Source organism: Oryx dammah, unplaced genomic scaffold (assembly GCF_014754425.2).
Source record: "Oryx dammah isolate SB20612 unplaced genomic scaffold, SCBI_Odam_1.1 HiC_scaffold_1, whole genome shotgun sequence".
Taxonomy (NCBI): domain Eukaryota; kingdom Metazoa; phylum Chordata; class Mammalia; order Artiodactyla; family Bovidae; genus Oryx; species Oryx dammah.
In genome coordinates this window covers 28,851,934-28,867,899 of record NW_024070185.1, presented here as the reverse complement: position 1 = coordinate 28,867,899, position 15,966 = coordinate 28,851,934, and the positions used below count along the sequence as shown (strand labels likewise).

Sequence of the window (15,966 nt, the reverse complement as noted above, 5' to 3'; positions counted from 1 at the left end):
TCATAAATAGATGTGGTTATAAGGCAATATCAGAATAGGTCCATTTTCTCAATTCCAATACATTTTAAAACACACCAATTTGAGGGTTTATGTTCATTACTTTTGTTTTCAATTTTCTACACTTTTAAAAGCACCACATGTTAATAACTATATACTACAGCTGTTCTAACATTAGTGGACATAAACATTTCTTACCAAATTACGCTTTTTTAGCGGAAGAAAGTAATAATAGTGGCAGAAAGAAAACATCAGTGCGTAGCAAGTAAGAAGTTCAGTGTAGAAACACAACTGCAGAAAAAGCCAATGGTTATCTTCACCAACACAATTGTTAATCCTGAAGAAAAAAAAAAGGAAAAAGAAAAAATATTTCGAACTTTAATAAGATGTTAATTTTAGGATGGTAAAACTAGAAATAAGCACAAACAACTTCTTAACTGTTTAAGTTCATAGAGATAAGCCCAACCCACTCAAACCTAAGAGCAAAGAGTATATAAGAAAAGATATGACATAAACACGCCACCTCACATTTGTAAAGCACATTCTACTTGTCAAAGAAGTCCTGTGTATGATTCCCCATTCAACTCAACAACAGGCCAGTGAGGCAGGAAGAACAGATGGCAATCTCCTTGCTTCACTGATACAAAAGAGGAACAGAGGAGTTAGGCAATTGCCAGGGGATGTACAGTTAGGAGAGACCGTGGTCAAGAGAACAAGAACCCTCTTCTGTACACTGCTCTTTCACTGCAGCATTCAAGCTGTGGAGATCAAGTTGAAGGATATGAAGCAAAGTAACTTAAACCTGCCATTCTGACACACTGCTAAGCATTCACAATTTTCCTTACTTTTACAGTCTAACCCTTGGTGGCTGAAAATAAACATATATTCAAAAATATGTATAAATTCTTAGAGCTACATTTCCACCAATACAACAATGAACCAAAACTAGGAAAAAGGATTAATGTTAGAATTCCAAAAATTCAAGATTAATGCAAGCTGAATATTTTATTGTTCCAAAGTTATTGTATCTAAATTTTCTAAATACAATTCCAGCAGAAAATCCTAGTTCAAAACTACAAATTATCTTTCACAATGTTTTATTTTCAACATACTAGAGCATTATACTGCCACTGTTTGAAAAAATAATAAATAGGGCCAAATTCCTAACTTAAATTGTATTAAAGATGTGCTGTCAATTTTTTAAAAGCAGATATGTAACTGAACAGAAAACCTGAAAGAGGCATTTCTTAGACTGAAGAATTCACTCTGAATAAACAAGAAAACTTCCTGTGTTTTGTTATCTGTAAGCAGGGCTACCAGAGAAGAGTACTTCTGTGTGCACTCAAAAATACTCTCCAATAGCTACTGCTTAAAAGATGCTTTATCCTTGCCCCATCCTTTCTGTCCCCCCAAAATCTGAGATATAACTGCTATGAACACTGCATTCTTCTTAAGAATAGAACTGTAAGAAACTACTATCATCTACATGTAAAAACTGTTTTGGTAACAAATTCCTTAGAAAGAGTGATCAGAGTCAAAAACAGAGTAAATCTTGAGGTTATCAAAAGAACTGACCTCTAAATCTAAAGCTGTTAAGCAGTTAAGATAATGCAATTTCTGAAAATACCAAAAATTCTCCTTGCTTCTGCTGCACACTGTACACTTCCCTCACTCTCTGAAGAGCTCAGCAATGCTTTATTAGGGAGTTCAAGCACGTAAGTCCCTATACCAACTCATGCCCCTGATCTACCCTCTTTTCCTGTCTGCAGCTCTCTGTTCTTCCACTCTTTTCTCACCAGGGCTCTGAGGTGACCAAAACTGGAAACAGAAGGCCTAGGAACAGAGAGCTCACCCCAATCCTAGAATTTTGGTTAAAAAGAACTTTATTTGGTCACCAAGTCAGTCTTAATTCCTTGAAAATAAATAAATACTATCACTAATCTATATAATCTATATATACTAATCTATATATAATCTATATAAAAGTTATAAAATAGTTGATTTTTTTAAGCTTAAATTACTGCATTCACTTAAAAGGAAATATCGATATCCAACCATCATGAACATTTATTATATTTTTAATCAGAAATATTACTCAAAAAATTATATAAAATTGAGTTTTTCAGTGTGATTATCACTTACCTGAATACATGCTTCACACAGTTTTAAAAAGCAAACCCTATTACTATTGTAACTGTAAACAGATCACTGAGGTTTATAAAATCATTTGAGAATTAATCTGAATAAATTCCAGGCACATTTTTAAAACACCAACTGTATGTTATACACTAAACTATTCTGTGATAGAATTTTAAACCTTTCTACATAGTAACACAGTATTCTTATTTTTTCTGAATCTCAGGAAATTATCTTCTAGTCAAATAATCATTTTATAGTGAAAACCAAATTCCCACTAAAAGCTTGCTGATAACTTGTGCTATCAAAAATAAAGGAAGCTCTAAATGATTAGCATTACTAGATAAAACTAAAATCTACCCTTGAGACAACCTCAGATAAATGCAGTTATAAATTTAAGAAGATTATTATGTAGCTAACTTTGTATACATGTGTGTATAAACATAAATATACATGTATATAGATATATTTATAAAGTGCTACACCATACCAGTTTAAATATTTATGCAGAGATCCCATGCTAGAAAAACAGAATTAAATACAATATCTTTTCACAGATTTTTGTGACAGCTTTGAAATGAGATACAATGCAGAACTCTCACAGCATTTGTTTTCAAAAATTGTTTCTCAACTGAACATTTTCTTTAAATATTACAAGAGAGCCCCCTACTGACCAAAAATGTTGGCAGTCAGCAGAATCAACTATCACTTTTTTTTTCCACTTCTAGCTAGCATGTAATATTAATCCCTATATCCAACACATAACACTGAAAAAAAAGGCTGAAAGGAAATGAAATGAGGTATAAGTATATGAAATGTCACTCTTTAATTAAACTGGAAGGGAAATACAAACAATGAGATGTATATGGTTTACATTACAGTTAGAAACAGTAACAGCTACTATATTTAAATTTAAGTACTCTCTATATGTCTTATACTATACTAAATGCTTTACCTACACTGCTTCATTTAATAAAACCACTTTATTTCTTTTGTATATTTGGGTGCATGTTAATTTTTAGTTTTCTGCTCAAATATCTCCTGGTTAGAAAAATCTACGATCTCTGAAAAAATGACCCTGGGAGTTGATAGAAGCATATGATCAATTAAAGGTCTCCTTATAAAAAGGCTCTCTTAAACTGTATAACCTGATATAACCTTTGTTTAAATCGGCTAAGTACCAAGGTCTATTTTTTACTACATTTTTTTTCGAAAGTGAATTATTCATTTCTTACCATGGACAATGATGATCCATTCTCCTAACACAGTGGCCGCAGCGGCTGCAGTGATGGGAACGCTTCGGTCTCATCAAATTACACTTGTTACACAATTCCCAGAACTCCCTTTCTAGAGAAGGAAATTAAAATTCATTTAGTAAAGGAACATGAGTAATGTTAAAATTTAGAAACAAGTGTTTAGAAGAGTTATAGGAATTCTTTGAGATATGTGCCTAAGTCTCTACTGTAAATGTTTGCCGTAAACGTTGCTTCTCTGTTCTCTGCATGTTTTATTTTGTACGTTTCTAATTTTAAACACTATAAAATAAGACTGTTAATAGTCAAACTAAGGGATAAAAAAAACAGCATATTTGGGTTTAAGTATATTGCTGTAAGCAAAATTTAGTGACAAAACTCTTATTTAGAATCAAATTATTACATTAAAACAGAATTTTATTGAAACAAGTTAATTTCTAGAAATTTATTATCTAATGGTTCTACAGAAGAGATAATGCTGAGTACTGGTTTCATAGATTAGTAAGTCAAAATTAACTGCATAAACAGAGACAGCATCTCCCCAAACTTCCAACACAAAACCATTTTTTGAATGGATTTATTTGGGAATACTTATGACAGAGAGATGGAAAAACAGTTCAGATGCATTTAAGAGGTACTAAAATAGTTTCAGAAGTGAAGAAGATTACAAGAAAATTACTCTTTAACGGAAATAAAGGAGTCCTTTACAAAACTCTATCCTACCACCAAGTAAGTTTCCTCTAGTCTGCTGTGAACGAGCACACAACTAGGCTTTGTGCTAAAAACATGAAGTTTACAGGAATAAAGGAAAAAGTAATTTATTTCCATTAAGAATTGCTCTGGCTAGAGCCATTAAAAACTCTACAGGACTGTTATTTACCAAGACAACTGTTATACAGAATATATAATCTTAATATTTCTTGACATGGAATTTTACCTTTATAACAATTTTTAAATTTTGTATCACTTATGGAAAACTATACCCTAACCTCACTAAAATTATGGGTACAGTAAAATTAACCTAACTTCAATACTCCAAGTGAATATTAGTATATGCAAAGTGTGACTGAGCAAACCATAGATAGTCACTAAATCCTTGCTAAAACATGACAAGTTTAATTTTTTTTTAATGAAAGATTCTAAACATAAGTAACAAAAGAGAAGAGTAGGTAGTTTTCCATTTTTTAAAAAGATACCCTATTTTAATTCCATTATTTCTAGTTTAATGACCAGAAGTAAGATCAATATACTGGAATTTTATAGTAAAGTGTTGGAAAAACATTCTGCTACAAACATCTCTGGAGAAATCAATAAAGCATGAATAACAGCTGTAACAAATTAATTGCTCTCGATGAAAGCTGAAAAATTATCTTTTACATTTAAAATATTTCATTTTAAAATAAAATTCTCTTCTATTTCTTACTCACAATTCTTATTTTAATGAAAACATATTACATGAGAGAACAACAATATTGAAGCTTAATTTAGGTACAATTAAACTACTGTTATTTACCTGTTGGTGAAATAGAAACTTGTTTCATATGTAGCATAATACAATGTCACATACATATCACTTTTTTCTCCCACTTAACTAGATGTTCCCAAATATCCCAATATTAAAACTCTAAATTCACATATTTCAACGAATATGTGAAGGTGAGCCCATTTTCATTGAAAGACAACATGAAAACTATGTTCTTAAACCAGCTCCTTAAAAAAATAAACATGGGGTATTCACTACTGGCAATTTCAGCATAAAATATTCCAAAGAATAAATCATTTATTTCATACTTAAAATGCTGTACCCTCAGGAAAAAGAGAGAATTTGGCTATAGTCAGAGAAAGACTGTAATTCATTCTGTGGTGTAAACTACGGTTGGCAAACTACAGTCCACAGGCAAACCCAGGCCATCACCTGTTTGGGGGTGATCCATGAGCTTCCCAGGTGGCGTTAGTAGTAAAGAACCCACCTGCCTAATGTAAGAGATGTAAGAGATGACTGGGTTAGAAAGATCCCCTGGAGAAGGGTATGACAACCCACTCCAGCTTCTTGCCTAGAGAATCCACGGACAGAGCAGCCTGGAGGGCTACAGTCTACAAAGAGTCGGACACAACTGAAGCGATTTAGCATGCACGCGTGAGCTAAAAGTATTTTTAACAATTTTAAATGATTGAAAACAATAATAACAATTTGTGGCATGTAAAAATCTTGGAATTTAAATTCCATGTCCATAAAGAAAGCTTTATTTAAACACAGCCATGCCCATTCATTTACATACTGTGTATGTCGGCCTTGGGGCTACCATGACAGAGAGGAGGACTTGTGACAGAGACTATATGGTTCATAAGGCTAAAAACATCTATCTGGCACTAACGCTACAGTAGAATTTGCTGACCTATGGTCTGGACCATAAATGTGTTCAAACAAAGAGTTTGAGTCACTTAATGCTCAATTTAAGATACAAAAATCTAAAATGAAGATGCACATTTTGCACACACACATTTATGTTTTGAAAGGAAAAAAATCACTATTTTTAAAATTCAGAAATTTAAAGTATCATCTATGTTTTTGCTTTGCAGAACAAGAAAAAAAGCCATCCATCTTAATCTATCCTATGCATCCAGAAACCATTTCTTAGTCTTCTCCCTTTTTTCTTCTTCAGGATTTATTCAGGTCCTAATAGGATCTTTCCTGGAAAATCCCATGGACGGAGGAGCCTGGTAGGCTGCAGTCCCTGGGGTAGCTGAGAGTCAGGCACAACTGAGCGACTTCACTTTCACTTTTCACTTTCATGCATTGGAGAAGGAAATGGCAACCCACTCCAGTGTTCTTGCCTGGAGAATCCCAGGGACAGGGGAACCTAATGGGCTGCCGTCTATGGGGTCACACAGAGTCGGACACGACTGAAGCGACTTAGCAGCAGCAGTAGCAATAGGATCTTGGTGACTGACACATTCTGGTATCTGATGATTACCTATAAGACTTTTGCACTACCCATCTAACAAGATAAAATAAAAGCCTATGGGAGACAGAATCCACCTGCTAATTTATGGCAGCTATATAGAAAGTTTAAAATTAAGATAACATTTTTTAAAGGAAAGAAAAATCAACACATAAAACAAAAGAAAAAAGGTAAAATCTATAAATGATTCTCTTTAATATAAGGTAAACAGTATCATATTGTTTAACAGGGAAACTTATTAATGCTGTAATTGCATGAAAGACTATAAAGACAGATACGGTTTGGTTTGGTTTATCCCTCAAAAAGGAACAAATCACCTTTCCATTTGAGTCTTTTGAAAGATTCACATATTAGGGGAACTTTTTTCAATGACTATATTTCAGATCACAAAGTAATGTTTTGGGGAGAAAAATATAACTTGAAACTAACAAACATCAATACAAGGATTGGGTCTTAATAGAGGTTTTCTGGCAGAACTGGTTGGCAATGCAAGAAATAAATGAACAAACAAAACAGAAACAAACTCAAGAAACAAAAAACTAGTGGTTGCCAGAGGGAGAGGGGTGGGAGTGGGGCAAAATATGAGACGGGGACCAAGAAGTACAAATTTTCAGCCATAAAATAAATAAGCCACAGGGATGCAAGGTACAACAGGGGGTATACACAACAACAAAAAAATAAAAACAAAGTGGCACTAGTGAGGACAAAAACAGAACTCTAACATGCAAGTTAAGAGCTTAATGATGAAAATGTTCTAAGATTGACTGTGCTAATGGTTGTACAAATCTGTGTATATATAAAAGACACTAAATTGTACACTTTAAATAGGTGAATTATATATGTGAATTACACTCAAAGTTGTTTTTTAAAAGTTGAGACTAAATAAAATCATTTCATAAAATTCAAAAATGACAAAAAGTAATATTTCTGTATTTCAAACATGCATGTAATTTAAATAGACATTTAACAGTTTCATTTGACTATTCCATCTACATGTCCCAAAGTTTATAAAATCGAATTCTTGGGATCTTCACACGGAAGCATTCTCCTATATTCAAATTGCCTCATACTTGGTGCGTCATATAGAAACTAAAGTTACTATGTTTAAAAAAACAGAAAGGCATGTAATATATTTCAGAAGGGCATGTAAATTTTTTTTAAAGTAGCTAAAATAATAAAAGCCTTAGGGTTTAAGTTTCCTTTTCTAAGGAGTTCAATTATATAAAACTGCTCACCCTTAAAACAATGCTGAATAAACATCACTATTTTGTAGACCCCAACACTTTAGTCATTATTTTTCACTATTAAATTTTTATTTTTTTAACTAAGTTAAAACTGTATCTACACAATCATCAAGTAACTGAGCAAAAAGCACATGAAAGCTTTAATTAATTTCCTTCAAACCAAAGCAAAGATAAATAAAGAGGTAAGATAATTCACCTGTAAGAGGATTCATGGTAAAAAAGATGATGGAGACACGGATCTGGGCTTCACAGCAACTCTGTAACAACCTACCGTATGACCTGTGAAGGACAATCCATGCTCCTGATTTACCCAGTCCACCCACCTCATACCACCACCATGAGGGTCATATGACAGGAGATACCAAAAGACTTTGGAAACATTAAAATGTGATAAATAAATGCGTGAGTTTTGTTTTTTTTTTTGGTTGGGCAAAGGGGAACTCTCTCTCCACTGAAGAAAAACAGCCCAAACGTCAGTGAGAGCAGATATAATGCAGATAACCAAAAGGTTGGCAAGATGCCATGGTGTCCTCATCACTGGAGCCTATAAATTAAAGGTAACACAGCAGCTTCAGGTGGATTCAATCTGGCCCTCAGTTATAATCTGTTGGGTATTCATTTAAAAACAATGCTTTTAAAATTTTGAATCAGTTGCTAATATTTTTTAAAATCATAAAATGTCTCATAAAAATTGAGACTCCATGTTTTCTCTTCAAAAATTCCAAGATCTAAAAATACATGACAATTCAGTGTAGCTGATTAGTGCCAATTCCTTTAGATAAGATAGATTTTCAAGATGAAATAGTTCCTCCCTGGCCCCTTTCACTGATTTGTACTATCTGACAGATGTAGGCATTTGAATATTTGACCACAGCAAACTGAAGTTTTCTTCAGAAATGAGTCCTGAGTTAGGAAAACCCTGCTTCCTTGATTTTCTGGGAACATGAGGTTTTAGAGTTGAAGTAGAAAAATACATGTATCAATATTTTAGACAGCCGTTTGTTTTAGGTTAGTTGAGAAGAGAGATTCTACACAAATTACAGACTGCCATCCTCCCTGCCCAAACACAGGCATACACACACACACACACACAATTACCGTTAAGTGACAGTGATACTGTTCTACAAATTAATAAAAACTAAATACTCAAGATTATTTTCAGAAATTTCTACGATTACATAAATATTAGTGTCATTCCCACTTAATCATTAAATGTGCAAGGCCCATTAAGCCCCAAAATCATGGATCTCAAAAAACAATCACAAGCTCAAAGGAGGCTAAGTGACTTGCCACTTAAATCTAATTTTGGAAAGAATGACTACATTGCTTTCCAAACTTCTACACATTAGATTCACCTGGGATCTTTCAAAAGCATGGATACCTGGCTCTTACCCCTAGACACTCTGATTTAATTAATATGGGATATGATTTGGACATTGAGGTTTTTTAAAGCTCCCTAGGTGATTCTAATGTACAGCAAGTTCAGAAACTACTGAATTACTATAAAAATTCTCTGGCTCTATAATGTATAAAAAAGACATATAAATTTCTTCCTAGAAGAAAGTACAGGGTTCTCAAAGATTACATAGCAAATGTTCAAAAGCAAAACTCAGGAAAGAGCATAAGGGAGGTTTACTGTATCTGGCAAGCAATACATTTTTAATTTATTTCTGTGATCTAAATGGTTACTATGCAATAAGGTGACCAAAAATTACTTCCATTGACACTAGAACAAAAGGCTTTCAAATTTTTCACTGAACTGTTCCAACTTGGAGAAATACAAGCAATATCATTATAATACAATTGATATTTATTTTGTAAATATTTGTAAATACATTGTAAGCAATATTATAATACATCATGAGGTAAGTGGCACCATCAAAAACTCCTCTACTAAATAAAAATGTAATTTTTCAGATAATATCATTCAAAAATATTTACCCAGCAATTATTACTAAGTGATAGAGACTGTTTAGGCCCTAAGGATACAGTACTGAACAAATAAGAAAACAAAACAAAAACTCTACACCCTCACAGAGGTGATACAGATCTAGAGTGGGAGGAGTGAGGGACAAATAAATAATTAAACTGAAAAGGAGCCAGAGACGGCAGATTCGAGGAGTAAGCTGGGATTTGTGGTTTTAAACTGAGAAATCTGGAAAGAAAGCACTTGAGAAGAGACACGGAAGCGGCTTAGATGACATCTGTAATTAATATACTACAGGCAATAATATACATTAATACAGATGATAGTTCTGACATAGCAAAACCGATGAATCTGAAGAGCACCCTACCTCCATGTGGAATCTTTGGGTTCTCAGGGAGTCTTCCTGGATCAGTTATTGAGGCCCTCACTAAAGCAACCAGACAGAACATGGCAATGCCATAGAATACTTGAAAATAAACAAATAAATAAAATCAGTATTTACCCTTCAAAATGTTTTTTGACAAGCATATTTAAAGGCTAAAAGTATATTTTAATTAACAGCATCAGCCTAAATTCTCAGAGATAAGATGGAAAAATGATTAACTCATTTCATTCATCAAATAATATTGCCAAGAGGACTTTCTAAAATATACTAATTTTAAATAGTTATTTTGCATAACAATGATAAGTGTGTTGTAAATGAGATTCTTTATTAACAGAAATTAATGGTATATTAATTAACAGAAATTAATTCTTTAATTACTACATATACTATATTTGATAGAATCAAAGCAGCATTTTTAAACCTATTCTACAATTAAACTTCTTCATTAACTCTAACTGGCTAGCTTCAAAATTACATTGGATTAGTGATGTTCAATTGCTCTTTTCAATAGAGCTTGAGATTCTTAATTTGAAAATAAAGAATCTAGAAACTTTTGAATTTTACAATGAATAACACTTTAAACTATATACATTTATACATGTACTTTAATTATCTAAATTTAAATTGTATAACAGAAACATTAAAAATACACACACACCTACATAAATAGAACTATTGTGCCAGTGTAGCTTTAAACAAAATTGTACTTGTAGACTTTGTAGAGTTAGATATGAAGATATACCAATTACCTTACCCTGAAAAACTATATATATTCTTTTAAAATGAGTAAATAATTTCATATTAATAGCACTGAATAATATTAAAAGGAAGGTTATATAATGGTATTAAACTCCAAAAATATTCACAATGAGAAAAAATCTTTAATTATACAAGAAAATAAAGATTTAGAAACTTACTTATTATTAATATGCCTGGAATATGTCCTTCTTCATAGTGAGGAAAGAGGACAATTTTGGGAATTAAAAAAAAGTTGTATAACCAGACAAAGACAATCAAACCCATGCAGCACCAACCATGTGGGTCAACAACAAAGTGAATCCGGAGACCCATTCTGCAGCCCTATGACTGCCTACCAATCCACAAGCGAAGATGAACCTAAGGAAAGGGAAAAAGAAAACAATTACTTACATAGGAAAAATTATCTGACTAAAACAAAACTACCTTATTGGCAACTATAAAATGACATGAATTTTCTTTGTACATATATTTTTGACAATATAAAACCCTTTGGAAAACAAAGGGAAGTTTTAGGCTATTCAAATTTCACCATAAGCTTCAAATAATTTAATTTCAATTTTCATTATGGATTGAGATCACAGAGTAGCTCAGCAATTCCATGTATAAGTTCAAGGGACATAAGTGCACATATTCACCAAAAGATATTATTAAAACTACTAAAAAAATCTTGTACATAAGACTAGCTGATGGTCATCCAAGTCAAGAGTACCCATCTCATGGTGGGAAGCATGTTTACTGACTGGAAAGGGACACAGGGGAAACTCTGAGGAGCTAGAAATGTTCTATATGTTGACCTGTTGCTTTAAGGTATGTATATATGTAAAAATTGAGCAATACACTTAAGATTTGTTCAATTTAATTCTTAAATCATAATAAAATGCTTAAAAATAATTTTGAAAAATTATAATAAAAAATGAAAAGTAAATACAAATTGCCAGAAATACTTAAGTTCATGGAATGAAGCCCAACTAATATTATTAATACTACCAATTCAAGAAGACTTCTGCTTAAAATGTGGGTTTTTTCAGTTCGGTGTTAACAAAAGGCTAATACATCTCACAATGAGATGCTTAAAGTTAAGATATTTCTACACAGGTAGGAAAAAATGACTTAAAATATGTCCTTTAGTAGATACAACTTATAAACCCTCAATAATAAATTACTATGTAAGGTTTGGGTTTCCCATGTGACACAGTGATAAAGAATCAGCCTGCAATCCAGGAGACGTGGGTTTGATCCCTGAAACAGGAAGATCCCCTGGAGTAAGAAATGGCAACCAACTCCAGTAGTTTTGCCTGGAAAATTTCATGGACAGAGGAGCCTGTCATGCTACAGTCCATAGGGTTGCAAAGAGTCAGACACAACTGAGCGACAGACCATGTAAGGTCTAGGCAGCAACTTTTTTACGTAAAATACAATGGAATAATACAGTAATAAACTAGTTCAATATTTCTCAAACCTGTAAGCAAACGGGAATCAGTTGAGGAGCTTTTTAAAAACACTTATTCCCAGGCCTCATTCTAGATCTACTGAATCATAATACTTTACAGAGTAATGCCCCAAAACCACTAAAATGTTCTATTGATAAAACGGTCTCCAGGTGTCTCTGATACAGTTGACTGGTATCCAGGAACCACTAATCCAGGAGCTTCACTATGACTTCAAATGTAGAGCAACGAGTTGCACTCAGTTCAACAAATACTCAATGAGCCTCCACCGTACACCAGTCACTTGCTAGACACTGTAAATACAATGATGAATAGGACATGATCTTTGCTTGAAGGAACTAACAGTCTAATGGAGGAAAAGTCATAAAATGGGTTTAATATGATATAATACATTCCAGGGATGTGGACAATATATTACTATAGGCACAAATGGGGACTAATTAAATCAGGACAAGACTCCCTGGAGCAGAGTTCAATCTTAAAAGAAGAGTAAAAGTTATCCAACCAAAGAAAAGTGACAACAGGACTGCAAACAGAAGGAAGTGTCAGAGGTATTTAAGACTTATAAACTTTTAGGGGAGAGCAAGCAGTAAGAAGTAAGGGGCTATATCATGACAAAGATGCCATTCAAAGACAATTTCTTGGGAAGCTACTAAAGCAGGGGGGCAGGGTAACATAGTGAGGTTTATACTTTAAATAAATTATTAAAGCTCTGGTGTGGAGGACGAAATTAAAGTCAACGATTCATTCGGGCTAAGAGAAGACAAAAGTCAAAACTAGTTTTGGAGAAATTAGTTGTATAATCAAACCAGTAAGCTTTTGGAGGGTATCTCCTAGATTTCTAACATATATCAGACTACTGCATTCTAGGAATAATTTACCATCAGTTGAAGAGCCTCACAGAACTACCCTTTAGAGGCCTTGCCAATGTTCTTTAAAGTTACAAAGCTACCAGGACAAAGAAAAAAAAAAGATTAAGGATTATTTAATTCTAAAAGAACACTCTTATCCTATTATCCTAGAACCTTGAAACACCAGAAATGCAGGGGAAAAAAAGACAAGAATTCAAATGCAACACCACCCAACTCTTTAAATCAGATTTGGTCTCTTAGTATTTATGCATGAATTTTAAAATTGAAATAATGCCTAGACCTTTAAAAAAGTAAAGGCTGAGCTTCATTACCTTTTAACTAAAAAATTAAAAGATCTATCAGAATCAATAAAGTAAGGAAAGCCACAGAGCATAAAGCATGCTATTTAATTTTCTAGGTATCATTATTTTAAAAAGTCAATGAAGTCAAATGCAAATGATAAGCTATCAACATACCTAAAAAAGAGAAACATTAAAAAGAATGTTTATTTTTACAATCTGGCCAATTATCAAGTGCTAAAACAAATGACAGAAGTCTGTCTCTCAACATGATCAGTATCATTAGCTTCACGTATCTTCTTTTAATGTTTCAGTTCCACTCAGAACTAAAAAACAGACAATGAATTTCAATAATTATATAGAACAGAGTAATTTCATTACTTATTTCTAAATATATTAGTATCAGAAACAGGGACGCATAAAACCCAGCAAAACATGTAGCAAAATTATCAAATACTTTAAACTCTATTTTCATTCTCCTCTACCAGAGAATAACAATTTTTTCTTATCATTGCAACACATTCCTCACAACAGAAACTATTAATGAAAAGCACAGTTTAAAATGTGTCTGTTTTTCCTGGATATAAACATACACAGACAACAAGCTCTGAAAGAACAAGAATCCCCAAGGAAAAGTGAGCTAAGGGTAGAAATATAAAAGAATGAACAAGTAAGACGTTGAATATTTTTTTTAAAAATACCTGATCAGTGAAAATTAGTGCCACTTAATCCTTACAACTGGACTGTAGAGACAAAAGCAGTAGCCTTCCAAGAGCTTCAAATCAGATGACAGCCGGAAATATGTAACTGGTAGGGTTGCAGGATCGCGCCTCTCAGTTAATACCTACCAGGCGTGGCTCACGGCCGAACAGAAACTATTACACATCCTGAGCAACAACCAAATTGAACACTATGTTGCTACGTGGTTTTAAGGGTGGCATCTGTAAATACTTTCATCAGCTAGAGAATTCAACGCATTAATTTGTATATTAAGTGATGAGCTCATAACTCTTTGATGTAACTAGTGGACACACCGGTACTTCAACATTTTTGAAGATTGCTATCTGGTAACTATACTTGGGTGCTGTGACCAACATCATTAATAATATAAATTACTACAGCACAACGTTTTGTTTTGTTTTGTTTTGTTTTAATAAATTATAACTCAACTCTAATAAACTAGACCATGTAAATATTTACAATGTTCAACCTACTCTGGTAGGAAACCACCTTTCCTTTTCTGCCTTTTTCAGGCAACTAAATTTTACTATGTATTTTCCTCAGGAAGAATATTGAAGTCACTATGAAAAGTGACAGAAAACTATGATGGAAAATTATAACACCAGAATGCAGATTTTGGAAAATGATAAAAGTGAGCCAAAATAATTAACAAGAAATTGAGCCAAATGAGTATCTCTAAACTCACAGTTTTATATGACTCACCATGTCAGCCGGTGGTCTTACTATTGTTCCATGAATAAGAATATATATACCTCTCTCGTTCCTTCTGTCCAAAATGTCCCTGCCATTTTGTCTGCTCTATTCAAATTCAACTCATACTTCAAGGTCAATTTGACTCTCAGTCTCCATATGAATTTTTTTTTACTGGCACCTACGTTCATAGTGAATTGCTCTTTCTCTTCAAAATTTCCAATAAAAAGAAAAACTAACAGAAGAATATATATAGTAAGTGATTTTATAATATTAGAATGAGAAAGCTTTTAGTAAGACCCCATAAGCCATATTTGATCACATAAAGATTAAAATTTCTGAAGCTCAAAACAGCAGAAACAAAATTAAAAGACAAAGCATCCTTAGAAAATAGAATATACCATATTACTAGTAAGAGTCATTAAGGTAAATACATGGAGAGGCAATTCACAAAGGACAAAAAAAATCCAACGGTTAATCACTGCTGACTAGAAAAATGTGAAATCACTAGTTGTATTTTTCATCCTTTGTATTGACAAAATTTTAGAAAGACAGATGACACCCAATGTTGAAAGGGCACAGAGAAAAGGACACTTTCAATTCATTGCTGATAAGCATGTAAACTGATATAATCATCTTTGAAGGGCAATTTGGCAGTATCTATTAAAATGTCAAACACTCTGATCCAGCGGTTTTATTTCTAGTCATATCTATAAAACCATTCACTAGAGTGTACAGGTATATATACATGTAAGGATGTTCTATATAGCACTTTTTATAATCACAAAAATATGGCACAACCTAAATACCCAGGTAGGGGCTTCCCAGGTGATCTCAGTGATAAAGAATCCACTTGCCAAGCAGAAGTGAGGGGTTCGATCCCTGAGTTGGGAAGGTCCCCTGGAGGAGAAAATGGCAACCTTCTCCAGTATCCTTGCCTGGGCATCTGGTGGAATATAGTCCATGGGGTCGCAAAACACTGGACACAACTTAGCAACTAAACAACAACAAATGCCCATACAGAGAGAGGGAAATGGTCATATAATGTAAATCACAATACATCCACAGCATAGACTATTTCCAAGCTATTGCGATTTTAAAGAAGGATAGTAAGTTGATCAAAATTTGCATATGGCTTATTGGGGGCAGGAGGAGAAGGGGACGACAGAGGATGAGATGGCTGGATGGCATCACTGACTCGATGGATGTGAGTCTGAGTGAACTCCGGGAGTTGGTGATGGACAGGGAGGCCTGGCGTGCTGCGATTTATGGG

General features: G+C 33.4%; 1 protein-coding gene across 5 annotated transcripts in view; it reads right to left on the bottom strand.

Moving 5' to 3' along the window:
• LOC120863698 (palmitoyltransferase ZDHHC21) overlaps nt 1–15,966 on the bottom strand; it is a 71,147-nt gene that overhangs the window by 44,882 nt on the left and 10,299 nt on the right. For 2 of the 5 annotated variants that reach the window (XM_040240181.1, XM_040240208.1), the window contains exons 3-6: nt 10,823–11,021; nt 9,888–9,986; nt 3,369–3,480; nt 196–334 (exon numbers count right to left, since the gene is read on the bottom strand). In XM_040240181.1, coding sequence (XP_040096115.1) covers nt 196–334; nt 3,369–3,480; nt 9,888–9,986; nt 10,823–10,976 — 504 coding nt within the window. In that variant the 5' untranslated portion in view covers nt 10,977–11,021. Of the gene's footprint in view, nt 1–195; nt 335–3,368; nt 3,481–9,887; nt 9,987–10,822; nt 11,022–13,439; nt 13,589–13,963; nt 14,150–15,966 lie in introns of all 5 variants that reach the window. The other 3 variants (XM_040240201.1, XM_040240191.1, XM_040240217.1) reach the window with 3 other exon arrangements.